This window comes from Balaenoptera ricei, chromosome 19 (assembly GCF_028023285.1).
Source record: "Balaenoptera ricei isolate mBalRic1 chromosome 19, mBalRic1.hap2, whole genome shotgun sequence".
NCBI lineage: Eukaryota > Metazoa > Chordata > Mammalia > Artiodactyla > Balaenopteridae > Balaenoptera > Balaenoptera ricei.
The window spans coordinates 59,630,762-59,658,252 of NC_082657.1; the positions used below are offsets into that span (position 1 = coordinate 59,630,762).

General features: G+C 50.2%; 1 protein-coding gene across 2 annotated transcripts in view; it reads left to right on the forward strand.

The window, feature by feature from the left end:
* ATP2C2 (ATPase secretory pathway Ca2+ transporting 2) overlaps nucleotides 1-27,491 on the forward strand; it is an 81,228-nt gene that overhangs the window by 39,667 nt on the left and 14,070 nt on the right. For both annotated transcript variants that reach the window (XM_059905268.1, XM_059905267.1), the window contains exons 4-14: nucleotides 443-532; nucleotides 1,792-1,827; nucleotides 1,932-1,993; nucleotides 5,841-5,949; nucleotides 13,809-13,958; nucleotides 14,045-14,113; nucleotides 14,447-14,522; nucleotides 19,166-19,232; nucleotides 25,523-25,647; nucleotides 25,796-25,893; nucleotides 26,495-26,596. In XM_059905268.1, the coding sequence (XP_059761251.1) occupies nucleotides 443-532; nucleotides 1,792-1,827; nucleotides 1,932-1,993; nucleotides 5,841-5,949; nucleotides 13,809-13,958; nucleotides 14,045-14,113; nucleotides 14,447-14,522; nucleotides 19,166-19,232; nucleotides 25,523-25,647; nucleotides 25,796-25,893; nucleotides 26,495-26,596 (984 nt within the window). The remainder of the gene's footprint in view (nucleotides 1-442; nucleotides 533-1,791; nucleotides 1,828-1,931; nucleotides 1,994-5,840; nucleotides 5,950-13,808; nucleotides 13,959-14,044; nucleotides 14,114-14,446; nucleotides 14,523-19,165; nucleotides 19,233-25,522; nucleotides 25,648-25,795; nucleotides 25,894-26,494; nucleotides 26,597-27,491) is intronic.

Sequence of the window (27,491 nt, forward strand, 5' to 3'; positions counted from 1 at the left end):
CTCCCAGAGGCAGTTACAAGAGTGGGTTGTTGTAATTGGGACACACAGGATTGCAGGACTGGTGTGGTGAGAGGGGACCCCTTGGCCATGCTGGACCAGGGCTGGCATCCCACCAGAGGGGAAGATTCTGACCTGGAGCATCGTGGAGATGTGGCAAAGCAAGACCAAGAACTCAAAGGCAGGGCCAGGGCTGGCGTCTTGACAGGGACAGTGTCAGGATGACCCCAGGAAGCCGATGTCAGTGAAGCTGCAGTGGTGGGTCTTCAGGCAGAAGAAAACCGTCGCGTGTTGGTGGTCCTCCTCTCCTAGCCCTCGGATCACTGTCGGGTTGGCCTGGAAGCGAGCTGTGAGTGTAGAGCTGACATTGCTACACGGGAGAAAGCCCAATCTCTGATCTCTGTGAGCCTAGAAAAGATCCCCCTACCCTGTGTTCATTTTTCAGTTTAAGAACCCCCTGATCCTGCTGCTTCTGGCCTCTGCCTTGGTGAGCGTCCTGACGAAGAATTACGAGGACGCCATCAGCATCGCCATGGTGAGTGCACCCCGTGGGGGGCAGTGCCCCCATCCCAGACCCGGCTGGCTGCCGAGGGGCTTGCTGCGTCTGTGCTTGTCTTTGTTATGCAAGGAAAAAAGAGTTTGGCAGTAGATTTTTTTAGAAAAAGAAAACACAACAGAAAGAAAGGACAGGAAAATCCACATCCTTCTCTACCTGCACGTGGGGTGTCCTGGTTCCTTGGCCGTCGCTCTCTTGGTGGTTACGCTGGTGGCTTCTGGTTCTTTGCCGTCGGGATCAGTGTTGTAATGAACTCCTCCCCTGTGATCCCGGGTGGAATTGCTGGATCCTGGCTGTGTGCGCAGCACAAAGAATGATTGCTCGGGGACTTCCCCGGCGGTCCACTGGTTAAGACTCTGCGCTTCCACTGCAGGGGGCGTGGGTTCGATCCCTGGTCAAGGAACTGAGATCCCACATGCCGTGTGGTGCGTCCAAAAAAACAAAAACAAAACAAGAATCATTGTTCGTAATCATTACACAGAGAGAACCGTTGGGCACCTTTTAAAAAAATGTTTTTTTTAATTTAAAAAATTAGCCGTTTTAAAGTGAATAATTCAGGGGCATTTACTATATTCACAATGTTGTGCCACCACCACCTCTATCTAGTTCCAAAATGTTTTCCTCACCCTAAAAGATACCCTGTTCCCATTACACAGACGCTCTCCTTCCCCACCCCCCACCACCAGCCCCTTGAAACCACCATCGCTTTCTGTCCCCACGGGTTTACCTATTCTGGGTAGTTCCTATAAATGGACTCATACAGTATGTGACCTTTTAAATGTGGCTCTGAACACATTTTGATGACTTTCGTTCCTGCTTCCTTCTATCTGTCAAGTGCCGTCTTTTAAAATACAAAACCAGACTCCTTCCGTGCAGTGGAATTCGATGCTTCTGTTCGAAAGCCTGAGGCTAGGTCCGCATCTTCTGATGTGGACTGATGTTTATTAGCTGCTGTTGAGATATAAACGATTATCTCTGTACTAGATGATCCTGTGTTGTAAGTGTATCTATGCTGAAAAATCTAGAAGGATAACCCCCAGATGTGAACCTCTAGGTGGCAGAGTTGGAGGTGCTTTTCTGGCTCGTCTGTTTTCTAAATTTCTGCACAGTGCTCTTATTTTGCAAGAAGAAAGGAAATAATATTTTGCAAGACGATGCCCTCTCCTTGCCTCCCCTGGGCTCGATCACCTGCTCGTTGGGCAGCTGGGTGTTAAGGTCCCCTCCCGTTTGCCCCCTAGGCCGTGCTGATCGTGGTCACCGTCGCCTTCATCCAGGTGTGTAATGTGTGTCCTGAGGTCCTGGGCGGGGTCACCCGGGCTGATGGGAGCTTTGTGGAGGCCTCCCTCTTAAACACCATGTTTCACATGCTTCCTGCCAGGAGTACAGGTCGGAAAAATCTCTGGAAGAGCTGACCAAGCTGGTACCTCCCGAATGTAACTGGTAAGTCAGAGACCCCCCCTGGGACTTTTTGGTTCATCAGAGGAGCCAGTGGGCTGGTGAGTTTGACAAAAGTTTGGCAATATTTATATCCTTTGTAATGTGATATGGGAGAAGCATGTCTTACTGGGGGTTAGGAAACCTGGTCTCTGCCCTGCCAGCCAATTGCTACATGTCCTTGGGTGTGTCATTCAACCTCTCTGGGCCTCCACTCTGTCACTGGTGTGTAATCGGGGTGCCCAGCCTGGGGGCCACGGGTGACGGGAATGGCTTTGGGGAGAGGGTGGCCCACAAAATCTATGATAAAGTGTGCAAAACTGTGCGCGTTTTTCCTAGGGAGGCATTCGGAATTTTCACTGGATTCTCAAAGGGGGTCTCGGAAGAGGCTGAGAGGCGGGGCTTGAACAAGCTGAGGCATCAGAACTCTGTCTGAAGGGGGTAGACAACTCAGTAATGAACTCCGGCCATTTGCTCAGCTGCCCGCCAGCCTCTTTCCTGCCCGGACATTCCAGCTTTGCCATTTGGGTATCACACAGCCCTCCCCAAAGACATTTAAAAAGGAAAAAAGACGAAAATGTCTCCCCATTCCTCCTGGGCCTGTGTGCTTAGCGCAGTGCTGTGCCATAGGACTTTCTGGAATGTTCTATCATGTGTGCTGCCCGGGACGGCACCACTAGTCCCATATGGCTACTGAGGACTTCACCCGAGGAACTGAAGTCTTCATTTTATTTAACTTGAGTTCACATAGCCTCACAGGGTAGTGGTTGCAGTGTCGGACAGCTCAGCGTAGAGGATGTGCAGGGGCTGCCGCCATGGGTAAAGGGGGCCACAGAGGCAGAAGGGAGGAGGTTTGTTTGTTTGTTTTTTAATTTATTTATTTAATTTATTTATTTTTGGCTGCGTTGGGTCTTCGTTGCTGCACGTGGGCTTTCTCTAGTTGCGGCAAGTGGGGGCTACTCTTCGTTGTGGTGCGTGGGCTTCTCATTGCGGTGTCTTGTTGCAGAGCACGGGCTCTAGGCACGCAGGCTCAGTAGTTGAGGCGTGCAGGCTCAGTAGTTCTGGCTTGTGGACTCTAGAGCACAGGCTCAGAAGTTGTGGCGCACGGGCTTAGTTGCTCCACGGCATGTGGGATCTTCCCGGACCAGGGCTCGAACCCGTGTCCCCTGCATTGGCAGGCAGGTTCTTAACCACTGAGCCACCAGGGAAGCCCCGGGAGAATGTTTTAGGCTTGATTTTTTTTGTCCATTTAATTTTTTAGTGTATCAGTAATCCCTATGTTATTTTCCCTGTAAAAATGAAACTCTTTTGGAAAAGGCCCAGGTCCTCTCCCTTACCCCTGCTAGCATCAGTTGAGGTTGTTTTAAAGTCACGTGTCTTTCCCAAATAGACGTTGTTGCTCAAAAGAAAGTAACTGAAAGTATCTGGTGATCTGAGGTACTTTGGAAGGATTTAAACATACAGTAACTCTCTATTACCCGAAGGATAATTTGGGGGAAAGAACCTTAACGTGTATTTGGCAAAATGGAGCATAGGGCTGGGGGATAGAAAGATCTAGTGAGACAGAGTTCCACCTCTCATGGAAACAGCAAGCAAAGAGTGTGTGTGTGTGTGTGTGTGAGAACAGGCAGAGAATAATGAGTAACAAAATAGAGACCAAAAGAGCACGATGTGAAAGCATGAGAGAGGATGAGTCAATTCTAGAAGGTTCATCGGAGGGCAGTAAAAACGTCTGGGCCTAACGATTGGATGAACAAGGCTGTCAGAAATCCAGACGTGTGACGTGTGACGTAATCCTATAAGCAGACGGAAGCATCTATGATTTAAATGGCTTGATGAGCTGATCTTAAGTTTAAATATCAAGTCTTGGCCTTTTGGGTGAATAGTATGCATTATTGATGTCCCTGGAAGTCACTTCTGAAAGATAATTTTTTTTGCAAGAGCAGCGGAGGCGGACAGACTGGTAGAGTTGAAAGAGCACTGAAGGGACACAGCCTCACTCCTCGAGTCCCTGAGACCCGTGTCACAAGTCGGGAACAGCATCTGCCCTGCAGACCCTTCCTGCATTACCTCCATCCTTTATGCATTCACTAAATACTTACTAAGCACCTACTGTGTACAGGGAGATATTGTTCCAGGCGAAGCGATGGGAAGGCCCTGGCCTTTGGGGCGCTCACATTTCTAACAGGGGAGGCAGATGATGAAGTGAAGGATGAGATGATTTTGGAATGTGGCAGGTGCATTAAAGCCAAAAAGACCCCCTGAAACCCAAAGCCACACAAAAATTAAAAGAAAGAGAACCTCACAGAGATGCGGTAGTGACCAGGGGAGGTGTGGGAACGACCTTAAATAGCTGGCTGGCAGGCCACCCTGATCTGACATTTAAGGAGGAGCTGACCTTTAGGTTGAGGTCTGAGAAACAGCAGGAGCCAGCCATGGGAAGAGCTGAGGGAAGAGCAGATGTATATCTGATAGGTGCTCTTGGATACAAAACCCAGAAAATTCAGCTGTGCAAACCACAAGGAAATTGTGTTGTCTTATGGTAAGGGGTCTGAGGTGGGGGGGACAGTGGGGTTAGTTAATTCAAGATGGCACCAAGGACCTGGTGCCTTTTATTTCTTTACTCTGCCATCCTCAGCTTGTTAGCTTTGTTCTTGGGCCAGCTTCCCTCATGATCCCAAAATGGCTGCCACAGCTCCGGGCATCACAGCCAGGTATAAAAAGGTCCAACAGAAGAAGAGGCCATCTGTGTGTGTGTGTGTGTGTGTGTGTGTGTGTGTGTGTGTGTGTGTGTATACAGAGTGAAAAAAACTTTCTCTCAAGCCCCCAGCAAATATCCACTCCTGTCTCTTAGGCCAGTGTTGTAGATCATGCCTGTCCCTGTGCCGGTCATGGCAGGCGCTGGGATCACGCTGATGGTCTCAGCCACTCAGGACCCACCCGCTAGAGCACTGGGCTGTGGGGAGAAGGGCAGTACCTGAATAAGATTGAATTCTGTTAACAGGGAAGAGGGGAATGTCTGCTCCAGCATTCAAGGTCAGCAAAGACCTTGAGACTAGAAGGAGTTGGGTGCGTTCGGGGGTGGGGCGGGGCGGCGGCGGGGGGTGGGGGGGGTGGCAGGAGGCAGGGCCGCTGGGTTTGACTCCAAGGTCACTGGAGAGGGTTGGAGTAGGAGGAAGTTGTGATCCAATTTTGTGCTTTAAGAGCTCTCTGGTTGCCACGTACAGGATGAATTGACGGAGGTCGGGGAGGTGGACACAGGTCCGTCTGGGAGGCTCCTACCATGTCGGGCAAGGGGCAGTGTGTGGTGGGATTCCAGTGGGAGCCCGTGCACAGAAGCACGTCCGTGTCTAACGGCAGACGTCAGATGGCCGTGAGGAACGGTCCAGGCCCTGTGGGAGGGGGTGTCCCCAGCTTCTCGAGCACTTAAGATGCTCCTCCCAGCTTTGACAAGCCTCTGCCATCCCTGAGGTCCCGAGCCGGGCTCTGCACACCAGAGTGCTGTGTCCTCTGAGGACAGAAGTGCCGCCAGCTGCCAGCTTCATTAAGGAATCGCTTCCCTAGATCAGCAGAAGCTTCTGGAGGCCGTGTGGCCCAGTCTTGTTTCCAGGCAGAGTGAACAGTAGTCACCCCACTTTTCAAATGAGGCTCAGGGTCTCCTAGAAGCCATACACTTGCCCAAAAGTCTTTTAGGATAGGTGAATTTAAAAAATAATAAAACCGTAAAGGCACAAGGGTTTGTCCATAAGGGAAAGAGAAAGTATGTTTCTGTAATCTTTGCTCAAGTTTATCAACGTGCCTAAAAATGAGATGTCAACATGGGTGCTTTTGCTGTTTCCCATTTCAAACGCAGCATAAGAGAAGGGAAGCTCCAGCATCTTCTTGCTCGAGACCTGGTGCCTGGAGACATCGTGTCTCTCTCCATCGGAGACCGGATCCCTGCAGACATCCGTCTCACAGAGGTGAGGGGCCCCAGACCCTGGTCCAGGGGCCATGCAGACACTTAGCTTCTCGGAAGCAGGCGTTCTCTCTGTCTCGTGCACATGTGTGCACAGACACAGGCATGTGTGCACACAAACAGGAAGTTAGCAAGCAAGCTAATTTTAAGCGCAAAGCTCCTCCAATGGCATTTCACAAATTATTTATTCTCATTTAAGTATAAGCCTAACAAATTGTGGTTATGTGATTTTTCTAGTTTATAGCAAACTGCAGTGGCAGATTAAACCAGGGTGGGGCTGAGGAATGAGGGAAAAGTTGCTTCTAGAAACGGCCCCACTGATGTCAGAGAGAAACGCTGTCTGACTGCTTAATCACGAGGATGGGAACAGCCAGTACAGCCATAAACAGTAGCGCAAGCTTTTACAAGAGCACAGCTGGGGACGTCGGGTGTGGGGCAAGCTCTATCCCCAAGCTTTGTGGGTCTCAGGGTGTCACAGCTTCACAGAACATTTCCAGAGGCTCTCCGAGATAAATTTGATACTCGAGAAAAGGTTAAATCAAGTTCAGAGGGATCCGTTGATGGGAGTAATCTATTTTATGATCCCGGGAATACTTAAGAATTGTTCAAAGCTTTTAGTGATAAAGGGTTAAGCCCAGGTTATCAGCCTGATTTATTTATTAAGGAGGACATGTTCTCAGGATCGATAGCAGGCTGTTTGAAGGGTGGCCTGGAGTGGGGGGATGGAGAGAGGCAAAGAGGCTGGGAGCTAACCCCTGGGAGCTGCGTTTACAGCATCCTGAGCCAGACTTTGAAGCAGAGGCAGGGGCCAGAGGGGACCCAGGCTTTCAAGGCCCTCTGCCCCTGGCTTTCAGATCTCCAGGCAGGGCAGGAACAAGGGTGAGCAGGGTGGGGCAGGGTGAGCAGGAGGTGCCCCGCACCAGAGTGGATTCCTCCCCGTCCGCTTCTCCCCCTGCCAGCATCCGGCCTCCGACTCCACATCCAGGGCAGGTGGGTCCCATTAGAGGAACCATTGTCCAGTGGCCAAGCCCCACCTGCGGGAAGGCTGGGGAAGCCAATGTGACGTTGTCCACGCCTCCCCTAGGGGTGGGCTCTGCCCCACAATGTGAGGGAGTCCCCAGGTACGGGGTGGGGAGTCCACCTGCCGATAGGGAGGATACACATATACTACAGGCTCTACAGAGAGGCAGTGCTGCCTAATGGTTAGTGCCCTGGGGCTGGGCATTAGCCGGATCCTGTCATTCATAAGCTGTGTGACCTGGAGCAAGTTGCTTACCCTCTCTTTGCCTCGGTTTCCTCATCTATCAAAGCGGTTAATGTTTATTCCCACCTCGTGGGGTTCTCCTGAAGCTGAAACGCTAAGACCTGCTGCCTGCTTGTGCAGCACCTGATGGGGGGACAAAGTCACAAATATCCGCAATTGATTTTACTGTTGATCAGTACCAGGCTCTACAACAGTTCTTTGAAACAATTTTTTAAACCCCAAATGGCTCCTTTCCTACTTCAGCTGGTTTTCTTCCTGCCCCGCTTCTGTCAAATTAAATTGTACCTGGTCATTGCCACCTCGAGGACTTTTTTCAAGGCTGCCAGCCGCCAACACTCTACAGATTTCCTTTTTTGTCCTTTTGCAACTCCACTGAACAATCAGTAGCTTTGTTTACTCACAGTGGAATATTCTTATCTGCTATTAAGCTCTTAATTGGTTCCAATTAATCAATTAAGCTATTAATTGGTTCCCTTGCATTTTTCAGCCTCCAGAGGCCGCCTGCATTCCTGGGCTTGTGGCCTCAAATTGCTCCAACCGCTGCTTCTGTCTTTGTATTTCTTTCTCTCAGACACTTCTCTGATCCTCCTCTTACAAGAACCCTTGTGATGACATTTAGGCCCTATCAGGATCATCCAGGGTAATCTCCGCATCGCAAGGTCATTAATTCAGTCACATCTGCAAAGGCTCTTTTGCCATTAAGGTAACACTTTCACACGTTCCAAGGATTAGGACTTGGGTGTCTTTGGGGGATCGGATGGTCGGGGGCTATTATTCAGCCCAGCACACTCAAAGCCCTCCTCTAAGCCTCTCTGCCCTCCCTCCCTGCCTCAGGGCACCCCTCCCCATATCCTCATCACTCATTCAGTTAACAAATATTTCTTGAGCACCTACTATGTGCCAGGAACTGTGCTGGGTGCTGAGGAGGCAGTGGAGAAAACAGACGAGATCTCTGTGCTCATGGGTTTATTGCCCAGAGTGACAGACAAACCACATCTACTCATGACAGGTAATGATTGCTGCAGGGGCTTGAGGGAAAAGCACCGGGAACTCTGGGTTTCCCAAACAGGACAGACTTGCCTGGCCCAACGCAGTCACAGAGGGCTTCCTGGAGGCAGTGGCTTTTGAGCCGTCCTGGAATGGACATGAATCAGCTGTTCTAGGCAGAGGAGGCCCAAGCTGTATGCCCAGCCCTGACTTAGAAGCCAGGCGCATTGATGCTTTCAACTGCCCGCAGTGCGTCTTCACGCAGGAGGGCCATTTCTGCCACCAGAACCCACTTTCCACCAGTATGACTTAGGCCTTCTCATTCCTGAGGTCTCAGCTCACTGACCCCTTCTCACTGGCCTCCCCTGACCCCTCTCCTGAGGCATCACCCCGCCCCCTCGCCCTGCGTACCTGCTGTTCTTTCCAATGTCTGTTTGCTTTCATGTTTATTGCCAGTCCCTCCACAAAGGCAGGGAGTTTGTCTGTCTCGGCCCTGCTGGATTCCCAGGGCCCAGAAGAATGCCTGGCCCCTCGTAGGAGATGGATGGACAGATGGACAGATTGCCCACCTCCATTCCAATACATCCAAATCCACACCCACCTCCGCACCTGTGACCCCTTCCCTTCCCAGCCCCGTGCCCCATTCTTCCTGCTTCTCTGGCCATCTGCCTTCAGAGAGGCACCTGTGTCTCATCTCTCTCTTCCTTTCCTCTTTTTAAGAAAAACAGACTATTTTTTAGAGCCATTTTAGATTTACAGAAAAATTGAGAAGATAGTTGAGAGGATTCCCATAGATCCCGCACCCTTTCCTCTAATGTCAACATCATAAATTAGTAGGGTACCTTTGTTACAATTAATGAACCAATCGAGGCAAGTTATTATTAACTAAGGTCCATACTTTTACCAGATTGCCTTAGTTTTTCCCTAATGCCCTTTTTTTGTTGTTGTTCCAGGGTCCCATGTTACATTTAATCATCATGTCTCTTTAGGCTCCTCTGGGCTGTGACAGTTGCTCAGACTTGCCTTGTTTTTGATAACCTTGACAGTTTTGAGGAGGGCTGGTCAGGTATTTTGTAGAATGTGCCTCAATCGGGACTTGTCTGATTAGACTTTTTTCATGCTTAGACTTGGGTTTGGGGGAAGAAGACCCTAGAGATACCGGGGCCTTCTCTTCACGTCCCATCAAGGGTGCATGCTGTTGCCATGACCCATCACTGCTGGTGTTGACCTTGATCAGCTGGCTGAGGTCTGTTTCCTCACGTTTTAATGTGTTGCCAATTAATGGGGTTCTTTCTGTGAAAGATCCTCATGCTTGGGCAACCGCTGCTGTCACTCCAGCTGGAACCTCCCCCCATCCTATCCATCCAGCATCCCCTCATAGGGTCCTCTCCCCAGGCTCTGTGTTCATGGGCCTCCTACTGCCCTGGAAGCTGCAGTGGCCCCCACGCCACGTGGCTCAAGACTAAACTCCGCCCTCTGACTCTTCACAGCCCGCCCTGCCCCACTAACCCCATCCCTAACTCTGCTGAGAGAACGGACGCCTGAGCTAAGAAAATGCACTAGAATTCATCTCTGACACAACCTAGCCTTTGGGACCTTGGGCAAGTTTCTTAAGCTCTCAGAGCCTCAGTTTTCTCATCTGTAAAGTGGGATCAGAGCAGCATCTTTTCCATGGGATAATTGTGAATGTTGCATGAGAAAATACAAGCACTCAGCAAACGTTTATTAGCATTAGCATACCATCAACAGCAGTATTTCTTCTCTGAGTTTCTCTTGTACTGTAACTTAGCACCATCCTATTTAGCACTTAATCACCCTCTGTTTGTTTCAAGAACTTGATTTCCAAACTTCTTGGAATAGAGTCTGACTTAAAATTCTTTGGGTGTATAATAGGCATCCACTAAAGTCTTGTTGACTTGACCAATTGAGAAACTGGGCGAGCAGGTTATATTCTAATTGGTGTTTCTTTAACCAGCAAAAACCGATGGTTAAAATGAGTTCTGCTTATGAGGTTCTCTGTGTGTTTGGAGAGGTTAGGGTTGGAACGAGAAGAGACTTGGCGATCTTCCAGCCCAGTGTCTCCTGAAACTTACCCCACAAGATGATCCACATACTATCTCCCCCATTTGGAGAGTCTCAGCACCTATTTGCATAGTAAAGGCCCTGAAAAGTCCTGCACTAAGGAGAACCAGTTCACTGGCTTTAACTCCATGTTTCCCAAAATGTTTTTCACCATGGAACCCTTTCTCCATAGCGCACCAATTAACTCCCTGTGAAAGAGGGTTCCCCAAGACACAAGTGGGAAAATGATGTTCTAACAACTCACTCATCCATTGTATAAACGGAAAAACTAAAGCTTCCCAAATCACAGATATGCAAATATGATTTAAAAAAAAAATAACTTTAAGAAGTCTCTAGCCCTCGTGGGTCCACTGGGAAACCAGAATGGAGGTACAGGGGGGCTCTTGGGCATGCAGTTAGCATTCAGATAGTCTTGTACAAGTGTAAAGACTGGAATTAAAAACAGAACAAATAAACCTGTCTGCTTAGTTCCACTTGCTGCCCGTTGTCTCCTTGTTCTTTCTGTCTGGCTCTTCTGTCCATGCCCACTCCCGCCCCCTCGTTGAGAGCCCTGCTATGCTTCACTTGGCCTTTATTCCTTGGACTGTATGCTTCCCCTCCCAGTGCAACTGGCCTGCCTCTTCCAACGTCTAACATCGTTTTTTTATATCTCCCCCATGTCCATCCTTCTCTGCTCAAGACTTTTCATGGCTCCTCATTCCTTACAAGGTAATTATACAAATTTCTTAACCAATGCCAAACACAGTTGGGTTCCAACCACACCTTCCATACATCCTTGCTTCAGTCATGCTGGTCCCCACACGGGTCCCCAGGTGGACCAAACCTCCTGTCTCTTTGCCTGTGCCCTCTTCCAATCAGTGCCCCTGGAGAGCAGGGCCAGCTCTCCTTCCCACTGTGGCTTCAGCACCTGGGACAGTGCCCACCTCTGTCTACTCCCAAGAACCTGTCCCCAGAGGGGGTGAATTGGCACCAGTGCTCAGCGCGTTGGGCTTCTGTCCTTTTAGTGCTGGTGGGTTGCTGGGAAATGAGTGGTCTTTTCTTTACCTCCCCGCATCTCTCCATTGCTCTGATGAAGCTTGTTATTACTAAGTTCACCCACCGGCAGTTCTCCAACCTGCCTTCTTTTCCATCCCTGAAGACCTGCCTGATTCTCCCACCAAATGTCTGCTCATCCTTCAAGGCCTGTTTCACGTCCCAGATCCTCCAGGAAGCTCTCCAGCTCATCCTCCCCACACCAGACACTCCACCCTCTTGTTTCCCAAACCTTCTGCGGCAGATTAGATCTGATTAGGACAGCAGGTTGTTCTAACTACGTCTCTCAAACTCAGCCAGTGGAGGGGTTCCCTTCCAGTGTTGTCTATTATTTTTATTACAGTGTTACTTAAAGGTAACAAACATCAAGCTAGGTACAAATTCCTTGTGCTTCAAAGTAAGTAAGTTACAACTTATTCCTGTTGTTATCATGTCCCATTAGACAGTGTCTTGGAAACTAAATCTCTGCTTGCCATGGAAATGCGCCAGTTTCTGCTGCCTGGGGCCTGTGGAGTCAGCAGCGGGTGGTGCTGGGTGACTCACTTCTCCCATTTCTTCTTTCATTGTGGGTTAGGAGCTGCCCCATGAGCTCATTTGATGTCCTGGGGATAAAAAACACAAACACAAACTCTAGATCAGTTTGTAGTTGTGTTTGTGGTAACAGATTAAGGTAGATCGATGGGCTTGAACGGGGATTTATTCCTCTCTCACATGATGAGAGCCCGGAAGTGGAGTGTCCAGAGACAATAAGGCAGCTCCACCATGGAACGAAGGACCTGGGTTTCTCCCAGCCCCCCACTCTGCGCTCTTGGGGTGTGGTCATCCTTTTAATGCTTGTAAGAGAGCTTCTGGAGGAGCTCCAGCCATGAAAACGATGGCCCAGGCGGAGAGAAGGAGAAAGGTGAGGGAGGGCAAAGAGGGCCTGTCAGCCCAGCCACCTTCAGAGATCTTCCCCAAGACCACTCATCCCATTGTCCAGACGGGGAGACACCGTGAGCTGCCAGGGAAGCTGGGAAACAGGGTTGGGGGTGCGCTGGGGGGCACATCATCGCTCCCAGCACCATGGGGTTCTGTTAGGAAGGGGGACGGGGAGATGGGCATTGCTAGGCAGGTGGTGGCCCCTGTCAACCTTGGGGACTGGGGTCCCCTGGCAGTGTGCCTACTTTTTAAAGACTGTTATTGAATTGTAAAATTTGGAAATTACAGAGAACTCACAGACCCCTATTTGAGAAACACTGATCTAACTGTTCTCTTGTGAGTTTGCAGAAAGATGGCTTCTCTCTCTCATTTGCTCTTTTTTGCTTAAATGAGAAGGTCCTTAGGGGCAGAGCCCACCCTGATGCCTTGCATGTCCTCCGTGGTACCTGGCACAGTTCTGGCCACAGGAGACTCACCTCTTGAATGATACCTACTGGGCCTGTGGTCAGTTTTGCAAGGTGGTTAAGAGTGCAGTTTCTGGAGCCATCGCCTTGGTTCAGACCTCTGCTCTGCCACTAACTAGCTATGTCAACTTGAGCACATTTCTTAATCACTCCATGCCTCAGTTACCCCAAATGTAGAGAGGAGAAAATAATAGCATCTTTCATGGAGGCTGTGAGGATTGAGAGATAAGCCTTGTGTGGGACTTCCCTGGTGGCACAGTGATTAAGAATCCACCTGCCAATGCAGGAGACACGGGTTTGAGCCCTGGTCCGGGAAGATCCCACATGCCGCAGAGCGGCTGGGCCCGTGCGCCACAACTACCGAGCTTGTGAGCCACAACGACTGAGCCCGCGTGCCGCAACTACCGAAGCCCGCGCGCCTAGAGCCCATGCTCCGCAACAAGAGAAGCCACCGCAATGAGAAGCCCGTGCACCGCAACGAAGAGTAGCCCCCGCTCGCTGCAACTAGAGAAAGCCTGCGCGCAACAACAAAGACCCAGTGCGGCCAAAGATAAAAAATAAATTAAAAAAAAAGGGATAAGCCTTGTGAAGTGTTCCGCGCTGGGCCTGGCGCATGGTAGGTGCTCTGGAAGTGTCACCCTGGAAACGTCTGGGTGTGTGTGCGTATCTGTGCCCGCGTATGTGTTTTGGGTGTTGACATGACCTTAGGCAGTCACTGCATAAGCCGGCTCCCTGCTGCTCAGACTACACAGATTGTACGGGACCTTCCAAGGTGGGTGGGATGTGGAGCGTTAGGGGAAAGACAGGATGCTCTGAAAGGGATGTTCTAATTTAACCATTGCCTAAGTTTTTAAAAAATATTTTATTAAAATTTAAAATAATGTTAAAATAGGATATGAGACCTTTATGCTTTCTGAAAGGGGCCGTACATTCAAAGCTTTTCTGTTTCCTGGAGGCATCTGAGGCTGTGTTCTGATACTCGCTTCCTGCTTTCAGCACGTTCCTGTTTGCTGTCTGTTGGCAATGACGCTAAGGTGCTAGACACCATTCTGGGCTTTGAAAACCAGCTCACAGATGGGAGAGCGGATGCCACGCCTTCTCACTTTGCTCCCCCAGGTCACAGACCTCCTGGTGGACGAGTCCAGTTTCACGGGAGAAGCCGAGCCAAGCAGTAAGACGGACACCCCGCTGACGGGCGCGGGCGACCTCACCACCCTGAGCAACATTGTCTTCATGGGGACCCTGGTGCAGTACGGGAAGGGACAGGTAAGCCCCGGGTGCTTGGGGGCCCTGGCCTCCCTCACCTGCAGGCTTTCAGCCTCAGAACTCAGTCTTCTCTCTCCTAAACACAGGGTGTCGTGATCGGAACAGGAGAAAGATCCCAGTTTGGAGAAGTGTTTAAGATGATGCAGGCTGAAGAGGTGAGGGCAGTGGGGCTTTGGGTTTTTGTAAGCTGGGGTTTGAGATGATTCTCAGCTGGTGACACCAGCCCCGCCTACTCCTTAGGAATAAGGATGATATGATTAATGTGAGTACACTTTTTCAAAATTTTTATTTTAAAACATTTATTCGGATCTTTGTCAAGATATAACTTACGGTGACATGCACAGATCTGAACTGTAGCAGTCAGTGAATTTTTATATATGTGTCCTTGTGTAATCATCACTCAGCTTAAGACGTTAAAAAATCCAGGCAGAAGCCGGGGGACACTGCTGGGATCTCATCTAACAAACCCATTGTTCTCATCCTTTCAGACGCCTAAAACTCCTCTACAAAAAAGCATGGACAAACTGGGGAAGCAATTGACACTTTTCTCATTCGGCATAATTGGTGGGTGAAGCAGTTTCTGCACGGGGTCCCAGAGGGGGTGGGGTGTGTGGAGGGAGCCGTCCTGAGCACCCACCGCTGTTTCTCAAATACGCTGCTACTCACCTGGGTGAGAACTGGGGTTTGGGGTCAGAGGTTCTTGGACAGTAACAAGAGGTTTCTCCATCAGAACAAGCTAATGGCTGTAACAAGCAGTCCCCGCATTTTAATGGCCTAACATGGTCAAAATCTATTTCTTGCCCCCACCACAGTCCATGGGCATGTTCCTGGTGAAATGGCTTTCCTGGATAGCTCACCTCCAAACACTGACTCGGGGGCCCAGGCCCCTACCGTATTGTTGCTCTGCCTTCCTGCAGGTCCTGGGAGGTGGGCCATAATTCTGTGTAGCCAGCAGGTAGGGAAAGAGAGAATATGGAGGCTTGTGGGGGGAAGTTTTTAAGGCAGGGACCAGGAAGTGATGTCATCAATTTTGCCTATCCTCGATTGGCTGGAGTGAAGTCACATGGCCTACCTAACTGCAGAGGAGACTGGGAAATGTAGTCTGGTGGTGCACCCAGCCATGTTTCTATTCTACTAAACAGGTTGTGCCTGGGCTTGTGCGTCCTGGCCTTTGGCAACAGATCAAACAGCATCCACAGGATGCTGCAGAGCTAAATTCAGGTCTTACTCCTGAAGATCCCCATGGGGCTGCCCTGGTCCCTTCACCTGCTCCTTCCTGCTGTCTCCAGCTCTGGTTTTGAGTCTGTGTCCTTCGTTCCCAGCTTTCAGGATCAACCAGTGCCTGGGCCACTGTAGATTCTCAATAAATGTTGGTTGAATGAACGAGTGAATAAAGGAACAAACCAACCAACCACTGCTCATAGCACGAGCAGTGATGGGAGGAAGTACTAGAGAATCTGGCTAAACTGTAGAGCCGATAAAGTTCTTGGGAGAAACATCTGTCCCTCCTAGCAGCAGTTTTGTTGTGCTTCTGGGCATCTAGATGCATTCATTCATTTAGTGAGTATCTTATGACATGCTAGACCCTATGATAGGTTCTGGGGCCACCAAGATGAGTCAAACACAGCTTCTGCCCTTTGAAGGACCCCCGGGAAATAGGAGAGAGACACCTGAACAAATACGAAATGTGAAGACAGCAGTTAATTTTGCATGGGAGAGTTGGGAAGGCTCCCAGGAGGAGGTGACATTAAGTTGGGTCTTGCAGGATGGGTAGGAGTTTGCCAAGTGAAAAAAAAGAGATTGGAATTCCAGACAGAGGAAAGGGTAGATTCAAAGGCATGGAAGGTATCTCCCACTCCTTCACAACTTGTAAGAGGTGGTAAATTTAGCAAAGTGTTAAGAGGATATGGTCTGAAGTCAAAGCTCTCAATTCTGTCATGCTGGGGACAGACCTGCCCACCCTTTCCTCCCTGGCCACCCCATCCCAACCTTCTAGTATCCAGTCTCCTGTCCAAATGTCAACTTTGGATTTAGTGCTCAGACTTTGCTCAGTCAGTAGTTTTACTGTTTTCAAGTAGCTCTATATCCTCTTCCCTCCTCTCCACCCTATTTTGTCCTGGAGCAGTTACGGAAAACGGGTTTTATCTTAACCTGCCAAGTCTGATCACAGCTAAGGGGGCTCTGTGCTTGTGAGAGGATTTGGAGGCCATGCTCAGGCTTGGTGGCAGAGAACTGTGATGGATTAGTGATGTCTGTCATGGACGCAGGAGGGGAAAGTGGCTCTGCGTCACCGTTCACCTGCCATCCTCGGGGTTACATTGATCAGGCTTCTGGGGTAGAATGGATGCCCACGCGGCCCCAGCTGGCCAGAGGACCCTTTTACACTCTGGAGCAGGGGATGGAAACTGTGACTCCCAGGCCAAATCGGGTTTGCCACCTGTTTTTATGTGGCTCACAAGCCAAGAATTTTTTTTACATTTTTAAATGACTGAAAAAAATAGAAAGAAGAAGAATATGTTATGACACTAAAGTTATATGAAATTCAAATTTCAGTGTTCACAAATCTGTTTTATGGGCACACGGCCACACCCATTCACGTATTATCTATAGCTGCTTGCACACTGCAACGGCCAAGTTGAGTTGTAACAGACCATATGGCCCATAAAGCCGATGCGATTACTATCTGATCTGTTATATGAAAAGCTTTCCACCACCTGCTCTAGACATTGGGGTTGCCAGAAGGAGACTGGGCCGTAATAATGGCCCCAAGAGCAAATACCAAGTAGATGTGCTTCAAGGCACATTGTCAAATAGATGCTCTTAGCAGGCCTTTCCACAAGATGAAATTTGTTTTAAAAAAAAAAAAATCCAAGTCAGAGGTCCTGCAAGGTCATTGCCTCGTATAAGCCATTATTCCTCAAGTTAAATTAGAAAGTAAATTAGCATGTCCATGGCCAGGCCCATGACACCATTCAGACGTTTTTTCTTTTTAATGAATATTTTAAGAATTGCTCTGGCAGAGTGGGAATTTTGAACCCTCAGAGGGTCCAAGGAGGAGATTCAGGGGAACAGCGGGCTCCAGCGGAAAGCGGTGTTTGCCACTTTCCATGGTGTCAATACTCACAGCCGCCCATTTCAAGCTACCAGTGCAAAGTTACTGAACGTGGATTTGGGAAGAAATGAGCACAGTCAGCTCTTGTGAGCCCCGGTGAACAAGCTCATCCTCCTGCTGCAGGGAGGCCCCCAGGGTAGGGGCGGGTCCTGGTGGGTGCGGCCCTGCCCCTATTTTTTGTTTGTTTTTTTTTTTTTAATAATACTTATACTTTTTTTTTTTTAAGTTTATTTATTATTTATGGCTGTGTTGGGTCTTCGTTTCTGTGCGAGGGCTTTCTCTAGTTGCGGCAAGTGGGGGCCACTCTTCATCGCGGTGCGCGGGCCTCTCATTATCGTGGCCTCTCTTGTTGCGGAGCACAGGCTCCAGATGCGCAGGCTCAGTAATTGTGGCTCACGGACTTAGTTGCTCCGTGGCATATGGAATCTTCCCGGACCAGGGCTTGAACCCGTGTCCCCTGCATTGGCAGGCGGATTCTCAACCACTGCGCCACCAGGGAAGCCTGCCCCTATTTTTAACAGAGTTCCCTCCCCCACCCAGTCTTTTGCATCTGGGTTCATTTGGATTGCAGCTAAGATTTTATTTGATTACTGAATCCTGTTGCTAATCATAGTATGAAAATAGGGACTTCCCTGGTGGTGCAGCAGTTAAGAATCTGCCTGCCAATGCAGGGGACACGGGTTGAAGCCCTGGTCCGGGAAGATCCCACATGCCACGGAGCAACTAAGCCCGTGCGCCACAACTACTGAGCCTGCGCTCTAGAGCCCGTGAGCCACAGCTACTGAAGCCCGTGCACCTAGAGCCTGTGCTCCGCAACAAGAGAAGCCACCTCAATGAGAAGCCACCGCACCGCAATGAAGACCCAACGCAGCCAAAATTAAATAAATTAATTAATTAATTAGAAAGATACATAGGATGAAAATAGCCCCTAATAAATCACATCTTCTGACCCCCCTACTCCCAACACACACGTACACATGCACACCGCTACTACCCAGCAGAAAACTTGCCCCGGCTCCCCTTTCCCTGCAAAACAAAGCTGATGCTTTTCAGCAAGTCTCCCAGGACGTGTCAACAGGCGACTCCTCTCACCTCACACATTTTTCCCTTCACCTGTCCGGTAACCGTGGCCCCAGCAGTTCACGACTGGGTGTTACTGTGGGCCAGGAGCCGTGCTAAGCACTCCAAGTGCATTGTCACATCTTACGTCCTGAAGCAAGTCCTCGAGGAAGACATGGTCATTGTCCCCACTTTACAGATGAGGAAACTGAGGCCACGCCTGGCGGCCCCTGAACTTTTCCCCATTGTCAGAACATCTCAGCATCTTCATGGGTCCCAGCGTGACTCATGCCACTCCTGTGCCTGGAGGGTCGATCTCTGACTGACTGTGTGTCCCATGCATAGCACAGTGCCCGGCGTTTAGGAAACGTTGGGTCAACGATTGACGAAGGAGAAAAATGGAAAAAGGAATGTGTTTAATCATGAACACGCAGGATAAAGCCAGTCGAGAGACAGCGGCCCATCTGTGCGTCATGGGAGCACTGCAGACACCTTGGGGCAAGTCCTGGGGGCGTGCAGCCCGTGGGAACTTGTGGAATAATACAGAAATGTTGCCAACGGCCCCAAATAAACTGGTTGGCTGTTTCTTTCTTTTACTTGAGCTGGCTTGATCCTCTCCTGAAAAAGTAAAACCATCCTCTTTCTCGTAGGCAGGGGAGTTTCTTTCTTAAAAAGAAAAAGGGGAGAGGTGGCACGTGTTTGAGGTTATTCATAATCGTCCTGTGTCTATATTCCTGGAAACTCTTTAAGGAAATGAGTTTGGAATGCCTTCGTCTTTTGGAGGACATACTCGTGCGTGTGTGTGTGTGTTGGAATGCCTTCGTCCTTTGGAGGACATACTCGTGCGTGTGTGTGTGTGCGCGTGTGTGTGTTGGAATGCCTTCGTCCTTTGGAGGACATACTCGTGCGTCTGTGAGTGCGTGTGTGTGTGTTGGAATGCCTGCGTCCTTTGGAGGACATACTCGTGCGTGTGTGTGCGTGCGCGCGTGTGTGTGTGTACATACATACATACATGTATGTTTCTGTCTCCTCCCAGGCCTGATCATGTTCACGGGCTGGCTGCAAGGGAAACGCCTCCTCAGCATGTTCACCATCGGGGTCAGGTAAGGGCGCTGGGCCATCCCCCCTCGTCTGTGCACAAGAGAAGGTGGGGAGGTTGGGGGGCAGGAGTGGCGTGGGGCAGATGCAGCCCTTGCCCCTAAGCCACAGTCGCCCCGTAGCACGTTGTCTGGCAGGTGGGTGCCCAGCGAATGTCCGCAAAAGGGATGAAAGCTGACGGTTCGGAGTCCCTGCCCCTCTGGCCCGTGGGTCTGGGTCTTCCCGGCTGAGCGCGGACTCCAGGGCCAGCCCACCCGGGTTTAGATTCTGCCTTTGCCACTCGCCAGCCATGCGACCCCGGCCCAGCGTCTTCATTTACTGGTCCTCCTTTTCCTCCTCTGTAAACGGGTGTGATGTCAGCCCTCCGAGGGGTGCGGTGAGGATGCCCTGGGTGCCCCATGCAGGCGCCTGCAGCCACGCGGAGCGCGCGGTGGGTGCGTGTTCTCGTTACACATTGGGAACGCGGCCCTTGATTTACGGAGGCGGCTGCAGGAGAGGACGGAGAACTTGGAGCCAAGGCCACACGGCTGACTGCAGGGCTGGGGACCGGGGCCTTGACTTTAAGCCCAGGGAACCTGCCCTTCCCCCACCTGGTGATGCCCATAAGCGACCGCCCCACCCTGGGTCCCAGGGGAGCGGCAGAGGCAGGCAGGAGAAGGCCGGCTCTGTGCAGGGGCGTGAAGTTGCCACAGCTTTTCCGCGGCTGCTCGGGGACACAGGGTGCTGGGGATTGTCCCTAATGGGGCACGTCCCAGCGGAAGGGCAGCTGGTAATCGGGGACGTGGAGGAGCCACGTCAGGCCCCTCACGGTTTCCTCAGCGTGACCCCCCCCCCCCTTGTGTTGTTGTCTGTAAGATGGTTCAGGTGTTACGTGGAAGATTACTGTAACGTCGGTGAGCAAAAATATATACTTAGTACATCAAACCCACAATGTAAACAAACTTAGATGCCCGTCAATGTAGTGAACAGATAAACAGCATACAGTGGAGTATTATTCAGCCACAAGAAGGAGTGAAGCCAGTGGGGGAAGGGTAAGATGTGACGAAGGGAGAGAGTGGCATGGACATATATACGCTACCAAATGGAAAATGGATAGCTAGTGGGAAGCAGCCGCATAGCACAGGGAGATCAGCTCGGTGCTTTGTGACCACCTAGAGGGGTGGGATAGGGAGGGTGGGAGGGAGGCGCAAGAGGGAGGGGATATGGGGATGTATGTATATGTACAGCTGACTCACTTTGTTGTACAGCAGAAACTAACACAACATTGTAAAGAAATTATACTCCAATAAAGATACTAAAAAAAAAGAATGAAGCACTGACCATGCTACAGTGTGGATGCCGTAGAAACATGAGGCTAAGAGAAGGAAACCAGACACAAATGGCCACATACCATATGACTTTGTTTCTATGAAATGCCCCAAATAGGCAAATCCATACAGACAGAACGTAGATTAGTGGCTGCCAGGCGCTGGGGTCGGGGAACGAGGAGGGACCCCAACAGTTATGGGGTTTCTTCTGGGGGTGATGAAAAGGCTCTAAAAGTGATTGTAGTGATAGTTATACAACTCTGAATATAAAACCACTGAATTATATACTTTAAAAGGGTGAATTTTATGGTACGTGAATAACATCTCAATAAAGAAAACATAAAGCAGGTAATTAGGAAAGCTGTTATTACAAGGATCCTTGGAACCTTTCTAATTTATATATAAAAAGTAAACTGTTTGCAAACAGCCACGTTGTAACTGTCATTACAGTAAATTACAGTGACGCACCTCACAGTGGATCCCAGTGCGGGACGGAGGCTGTGGGGTGCTGCTTCCCCCAGCGCCGGCCAGTGTGGGCAAGAGAACCTTGCTTTAGGGGGTTGAGTGTACACGTCTCTGGTACAGAGTCAAGTCTGTCTGTGTAAAACTGAGTGGACACCATTACCTAACAATTAGCAACAGAAGAAATTCAAATGCAGGTCTTTTAAAATTCCAAATGCCTCACTTTTTTAAATTGAAGTATAGTTGATTTACAATGTTGTGTTAATTTCTGCTGTACAGCAAAGTGATTCAGTTATACATTATATATATATATATATATATATATATATATATATATATATATATACATTCTTTCAAATGCCTCATTTTTTAATCACACTGCCCTGTGTGCATTGAGAGGCAGGCCAGCAAAATCCACCTGTGGGCAGGTGTGTATCCTATTATAATAGTATTCAGTGACTATTTTGTGAATGAATGGAAGCTGGAAAAGTCTGTGTCTGGTTTTAGAAGCTTTGCCATTCCTTAACAAACAAAATCTCATTAATGCCAAATCCTGGGGACATGAAAAAGAAAAAGGAAAAGTTGGTTTAAAGAATATTATGCAGTTAGAATATTACGTGACAAAAACCATAAAAGCAAAATACAAATGGCAAACATTTGGAAAACGCCATCTCAGACTCATTCTGAGTATAAAAAGAAAAGATACCCTAACAGCAATTGTCTTTAGGTTTTCACCTTAAATAAGCTATAAATAAATGGATTGATACCAGGGCTTGGGTTTTCCCCCCGAACTCTTTGGAACCATGAAAATCAGGCCATTGTGCTGTACAGATGTTCCTGCTGGATTTCAGGCATTTTCCCTGAAACACACCTGGATCATCATCGTCACATTTGGGTGGTGGCCACAGCAGACGGCTTGCAGAGCTCTAGATGCAGAGCCCAAGGTGTTCTTTTGAGTGGACGAGATCATGATCTCAAGTCGAGTGGGGTTTCCTGACTTTATATCCTGAGCTACGTGCCGTGAATGGCATAAAAGAAAATAGAACCCGGAGCTTTCGATGGCCGTTTATCCCTCCGTGTCAGTGTCGGAGTGTTGACCAGCTAGGTGAGGCGGTTCTAGGATCTTCGAGAAAGTGAAGGGGGCGTAGCCAGGGTCTGTTGCTGCCGTGTGGAGGAGGGGGAAGGGCTCGGGAGGAGCATGTGACCTCGTTCATTCATCGAGGCACAGCTCCGTGACCTCGTTCATTCATCGAGGCACAGCTCCGTGAGGCAGGCTGGTCTCCATTTCACAGATGGAGAAGCTGAGGGTTAGGCCGACACGTTTGCCTGTAGTTACAGGATCAGGGAGTGGAGGAGACAGACTGCAAACCCCATGCATTCTGATCCAAAGCCAGGGTCCGGCTCAGTGCCCCTGGCCACCTCCCGGGCAGGGCAGGGACTCTCCTCCCTTTCCCTCCCCTCCCCGGCCATGGCACTTGGTTTGCTTATTTGCCCCACACATGTTTCTTGAGCAGCTGTTTACTATGTACTTGCATCGTCCAGTGCTGATGGAGCTGGACCACGGAGTCTGCAGGCTGGTGGGGAAAGTAAACGTGAACAATTTAAGTGAATGTTAGCAAAATAATCACAACTTACGATCAACGCTACAAAGGAAACGATGGTTGAGAGACAGATTAAAAGGGAGGCGGGAAGGGATGTGGCCGGAAAAGGTGGCCGGGGAAGGTTTCTCTGAGGAGTTGAAGCTGGAGAGATGCTGCTAAGGGGGGGCAGGGCGTTCAGGCAGGGGAGTGGCGGGGGCAAAGGCGTGGAGGCGGAGCGAGCCCAGCGCATCTGCGGAAGCCGGGGTGGGGGGGGGGGGGGAAGGCTGTGGTCGGGCTGGGTGATAAGACCAGACGGTGGGGTAGATTAGGGGGCTGATCACGCGGAAACTCACGGGCCCCTTTTTCTCTGAATTCTAATCACATCCTCAGAACCCTTCTCAACACACCATTCCAGGCCATCCCTACTATTCTTCTGGAGCAGAGAGATGAAAAGTGTTGGCCATTCTTGGGATGGTGATGGGAGGTGTGAACCCTGGCTTGTTCTGAGGAGTGGGAAGAGGGAGCAGGGGGGTGGGCAGCTGGCTGCGCTGTGGGCGGTGGAGTTTGAGGTGAAGGCGGGGCCTCCTGCAAGAGGAGGACGCCGTAGAGTAGGGGGTCTTGGACTTGACTGTAACTAACCTCACCATACAAGGGTCCCTGGGAGAGCTTGTCCCACGCAGATTGCCGGGGCTCTGACTCAGTGGGTCTGGGGTGGGGGGGCCCGAGATTCTGCATTCCTAACATGCTCCCCAGGGACGCTGCTGATGCCGCTTCAGGAAGCATCACTCTGAGCGGTGAGGCCATGGCTACAATTACCCTAGTCGGGGCTCCAGCAAGAGGCGGGGCTAGGGAAGAAGGTGGAGCCCCGAAAAGAAGGCTCAGGTGACTAGGTCTTCAGAGGTAGGGGTGGTGGCTGAGGGTGGAGCCTCAGCCACGAGGCGCTCCCCGAAAAAGCAGAGCTCTCAGAGGCCGTGATGCATGAGAACCTCCCCCAAACAAGGATGCGTTCCATCCCATCTTGTAAACCACAGGAAGTTCCATGAGGCAAAAAGACGGTGAAATATTTCCAGGTCAGTAAGAGAAAAGGCTCCTGTGTCCACCGCATCCCTACTTCCCCAAGGTCATTTCTGATTTCTTGTCTAACAGCCCCTTTCATCTCTCTCATCCCACTCGGTCCATGGGAAATTTGCAATGGAAAGAAAACTGACTCTGGTCATTTCACTTGTGACTTTGAAAGGATGGGGTTCTTCAGTTTTTAGCAGAAGAAAATCACTCAAAACCTCTCAGTCATAAGGTAGAAATGGCAGGAAAGCTGGTGAGGAAGAGATTCTCCAAAATAAATAGCATGAGAATTATTCTTTTAAAAACTTGATCCTACTTCCCTCTGCCTTGAGCGACATTCAAGTTGACCCAAGGTCTACTTGCTTTTCCTGGTCTATTGTAATCTTTATTAGTTTGCCAATTAATTTTTTATTATTATGAAAACCTCCAGGCACACACAATGCCCTTCTCATGCCATGTAGGAGGAAAGTGCCCGTGAGAACCCTTTGCAAATGTTTGCTTAGCTGGCCTTGTCAGCCTGTGCCATAAAACCAAGGAAGCCTTCTTGCTGTCACCGTAGAAACCAGGCACAGTCCCTTGACCAAATTCCGTCACCTTGGTTTATATAACTTACCCCTGAATGCTCCATTGTCTCCAGGTGAAAGGCCGCCATTCATATACCGTATTTCTTTGACTCTGAGACACATTCTTTTTCACCTTCTACCTTCTCTGAAGTCAGACTGCTTCTCACAAGTGAGGTGATAAGAAAGCATCCCGGCACCATTAATGGGCAGCATGTTTTTCCTTTCTGAGAGGTGCACAGGATAATGGTGCCCTTCCCAATTAGCAGCGCCTTAGATCTGATGAAATACGGTAGCCACGCGTGGCTTCGGTTGAATGGTCATCCTCGGTGGCGGGGCTTTCTGATTATTAACCAACCTATGTAGAGCGCTCACTATGTGCTAGGCCAGGGTGGGTCCGGGCTCTTGCACTTGCCATGTATTCACTCATTGCTGTGTGTTCACTCAGCAAATATTTACTGACTACCTGCGGGACCATGCTGTGCAAAGGGTGAACCACGGTGGGGCGTGGCGTGGCGTGGTAATGCTCACCCCACAGCTCTGCACAGTCTGCCCCCCACTCTCCAGCCTCCCCCAGCGGCCTGAGGTCACTGGCAAGACACAGACCCTGCCCACGGGAAGGGGATCCTGTGCTCAGTCCCAATGCAGATTCCCAAGGGAGAAGCTCATTGGTTCAGCTCGAGTCACATGTTCTCCTCTAACCCAATCAACCTTGGCTGTGGGGGGGCGGGGCCACGTGGTACAGAAAGAGTTGGGGCCGGGGGGGGGGGGGGTGGGGGGGTTCCTAAGCAGATGAGCAGACAGCACAGCAACCTGCTTAGGGAAAGGCGTCGCCGTGCCACTTCACCTCCCCCAACTTTCATTTCCTTGTCTGGTTTTCTCACAGGAAGTGTCTAAACCATTAGACCAATTTAAAGGAAAATTCAGGAGACCCAGGGAGGACCCTCTGAACCTAGTAATTCCACTTCCCACTTAGTGCCTGATTCCGGAAATTGCTTTCATAGGGCCCAACACTTTTGTCTCTAATAGCTGACAACAATTTAAATGCAAAAGCACTTAAATAGGCAAAACAATGGAGAGACTAATTCACACTAAAGTGTGGATGTCTGGTAGGAAAGCAGGGTTTTGCAGGGGGAAAGCTCAGAGCAGTGGATGCTGAAGAAGGAGGCAGGTGTGTCATGGGACTGGGAGCACAGAATAGAACAGAGAAGGTGGGGAAACCACGGACAAGCTTCACCGGGTAAACACGTTGCCAACGCCAGTTGGGATTCACGTCATCGTTAAGTGCGTGCTAGAGGTGATCCGCCTGGCCTTTTCGATCCAGCCTGGCTGTGGCCGCCATTCCCGAGGGTCTGCCCATCGTCGTCACAGTTACGCTGGTCCTGGGAGTGCTGCGGATGGCCAGGAAGCGGGTCATTGTGAAGAAGCTGCCGATCGTGGAGACTTTAGGTGAGGAAATCCAGCTGGTTGGATTCTTACAAATTGGACTGCATGGGCATTTTAGTGCCGTGATAATTCAACCTGGGTGTTTCCTAAGCCTGAGAGTTGGTGGTGACGACTTCTTGTTCCTATAAACTCTGGTGTCTTCTTGTGCCAGGTTGCTGCAACGTCATCTGTTCCGATAAGACGGGAACTCTGACTGCCAATGAAATGACTGTCACCCAACTTGTGACGTCTGACGGGCTCCACGCTGAGGTGAGCCCGTGTGAATTTATAAGGTTCAGGTCCAGGTTGTGCCCTGCCAGACCCCTTCCTTCCCAGGGAAAGCACACGGAGTCTTCCAGAGAACAGTAAGGAAGAAACAAATATGGGTTATTGGACAGTCTCCTTGCTACAAATAGCAGCGAGTAACGTGACGGATGGAAGGCACCACCCTCGGGTTGGCACGATGCTACACCCTTGTGTTTTCACGTTGTCCGTGTTTCCTGTCACGTCACAGCCACAGAGTAATCGCAGCAGAGATTACTGCAAAGGCTACGCTATTTGCCATCGGCTCTACAAGAAAGAGCTTGCCCGCCCCGGTTCTAGAACATAAGCACCCTTGTATGCTAATACTTGGTTTTCATAACCGTAATTTTTACTGGCTGAAGAATGCCCTGTTGCAATTTACTGAAGCACGGCACTTGGTGAGGTATCTGATTAATACGTAATCCTGCAGGGGGCATTTCATGCTTGAAGACGTGTTCGTGGTGGGACCGTGACCTTGGGGATGGATCCCCAGAAAGGGATATGGGTCAACCGGGGAAGCGTCTTTTTGCCTCCTAGTGACACCCCGTTTTTTGCCTTTGCCCTGTAGGTCAGCGGAGTTGGCTACAACGGCCAAGGGACTGTCTGTCTTTTACCGTCAAAGGAAGTCATTAAGCAGTTTTCCAACGTCTCAGTGGGGAAATTAGTGGAGGTAAGTGTCAAAAGCACCACTGTGGAAGTAAACATGCATTTAAAACAGAGCTAATGGGGACTCTCTCCGGAAAGAGAGACAGCAGTTGGACCAGCTGGTTCTCAGTGATGACCGGGCCACGCCCCAGGGGTCAGGTTGTCACGGCGGCCCAGATACAGATGGAAATATGGGACGTAAGGGAAGAGCTGGGAGCCCCTTCCTCCCCCCTTGCTTGCTGGACAGGGAAGGGGCTCCGTGAATGTTGGGAAACAAGCACAGGATGAACGCTGCCTATTGTGACCATCAGTACTTGTAATGTGAGCCATACCCATCCTCGCAGGAGCTCACGTCCCCTCCCCACGGGAAGTTTGACCATCATCCCCTCCGCGCAGGTCCCACCTCCACGGTGACAATTAACACAGCCCTGAGAGGGCCGTCCCATTATCTCAGTTGTGCAGATTAAGAAACGGGAGCTCGGGACTTCCCTGGCAGTCCAGTGGTTAAGACGCCGCGCTCCCAATGCAGGGGGCACAGGTTTGGTCCCTGGTTGGAGAACTAAGATACAGCATGCCGGCACGCACAGCGCTGGCCAAAGAAAAAAAAGGAACGGGGGCTCAGAGAGGTAGCATGAGTGCCCAAGGTCCCCCAGTGAGTGGGAGGGAGCCGGGATTCACCCCCGTGCTCTTTTTGTCCATTTGTTTCTACTTCTCTTTTTTCAGTTATTATTTTAAATTGAGATGTAGCTCGCACACCACAGAATTCACCCTTTTAAAGTGTACAGTTCAGTGGGTTTTAGTATACTCACAAGGTTGTGCAGCCATCACCGCTATCTAATTCCAGGACGCTCCGTCGCCCCAATCAGAAACCGCATCCCCACTAGCGGGCACTGGCCATCACCCCACAGGCGTGACCCCCC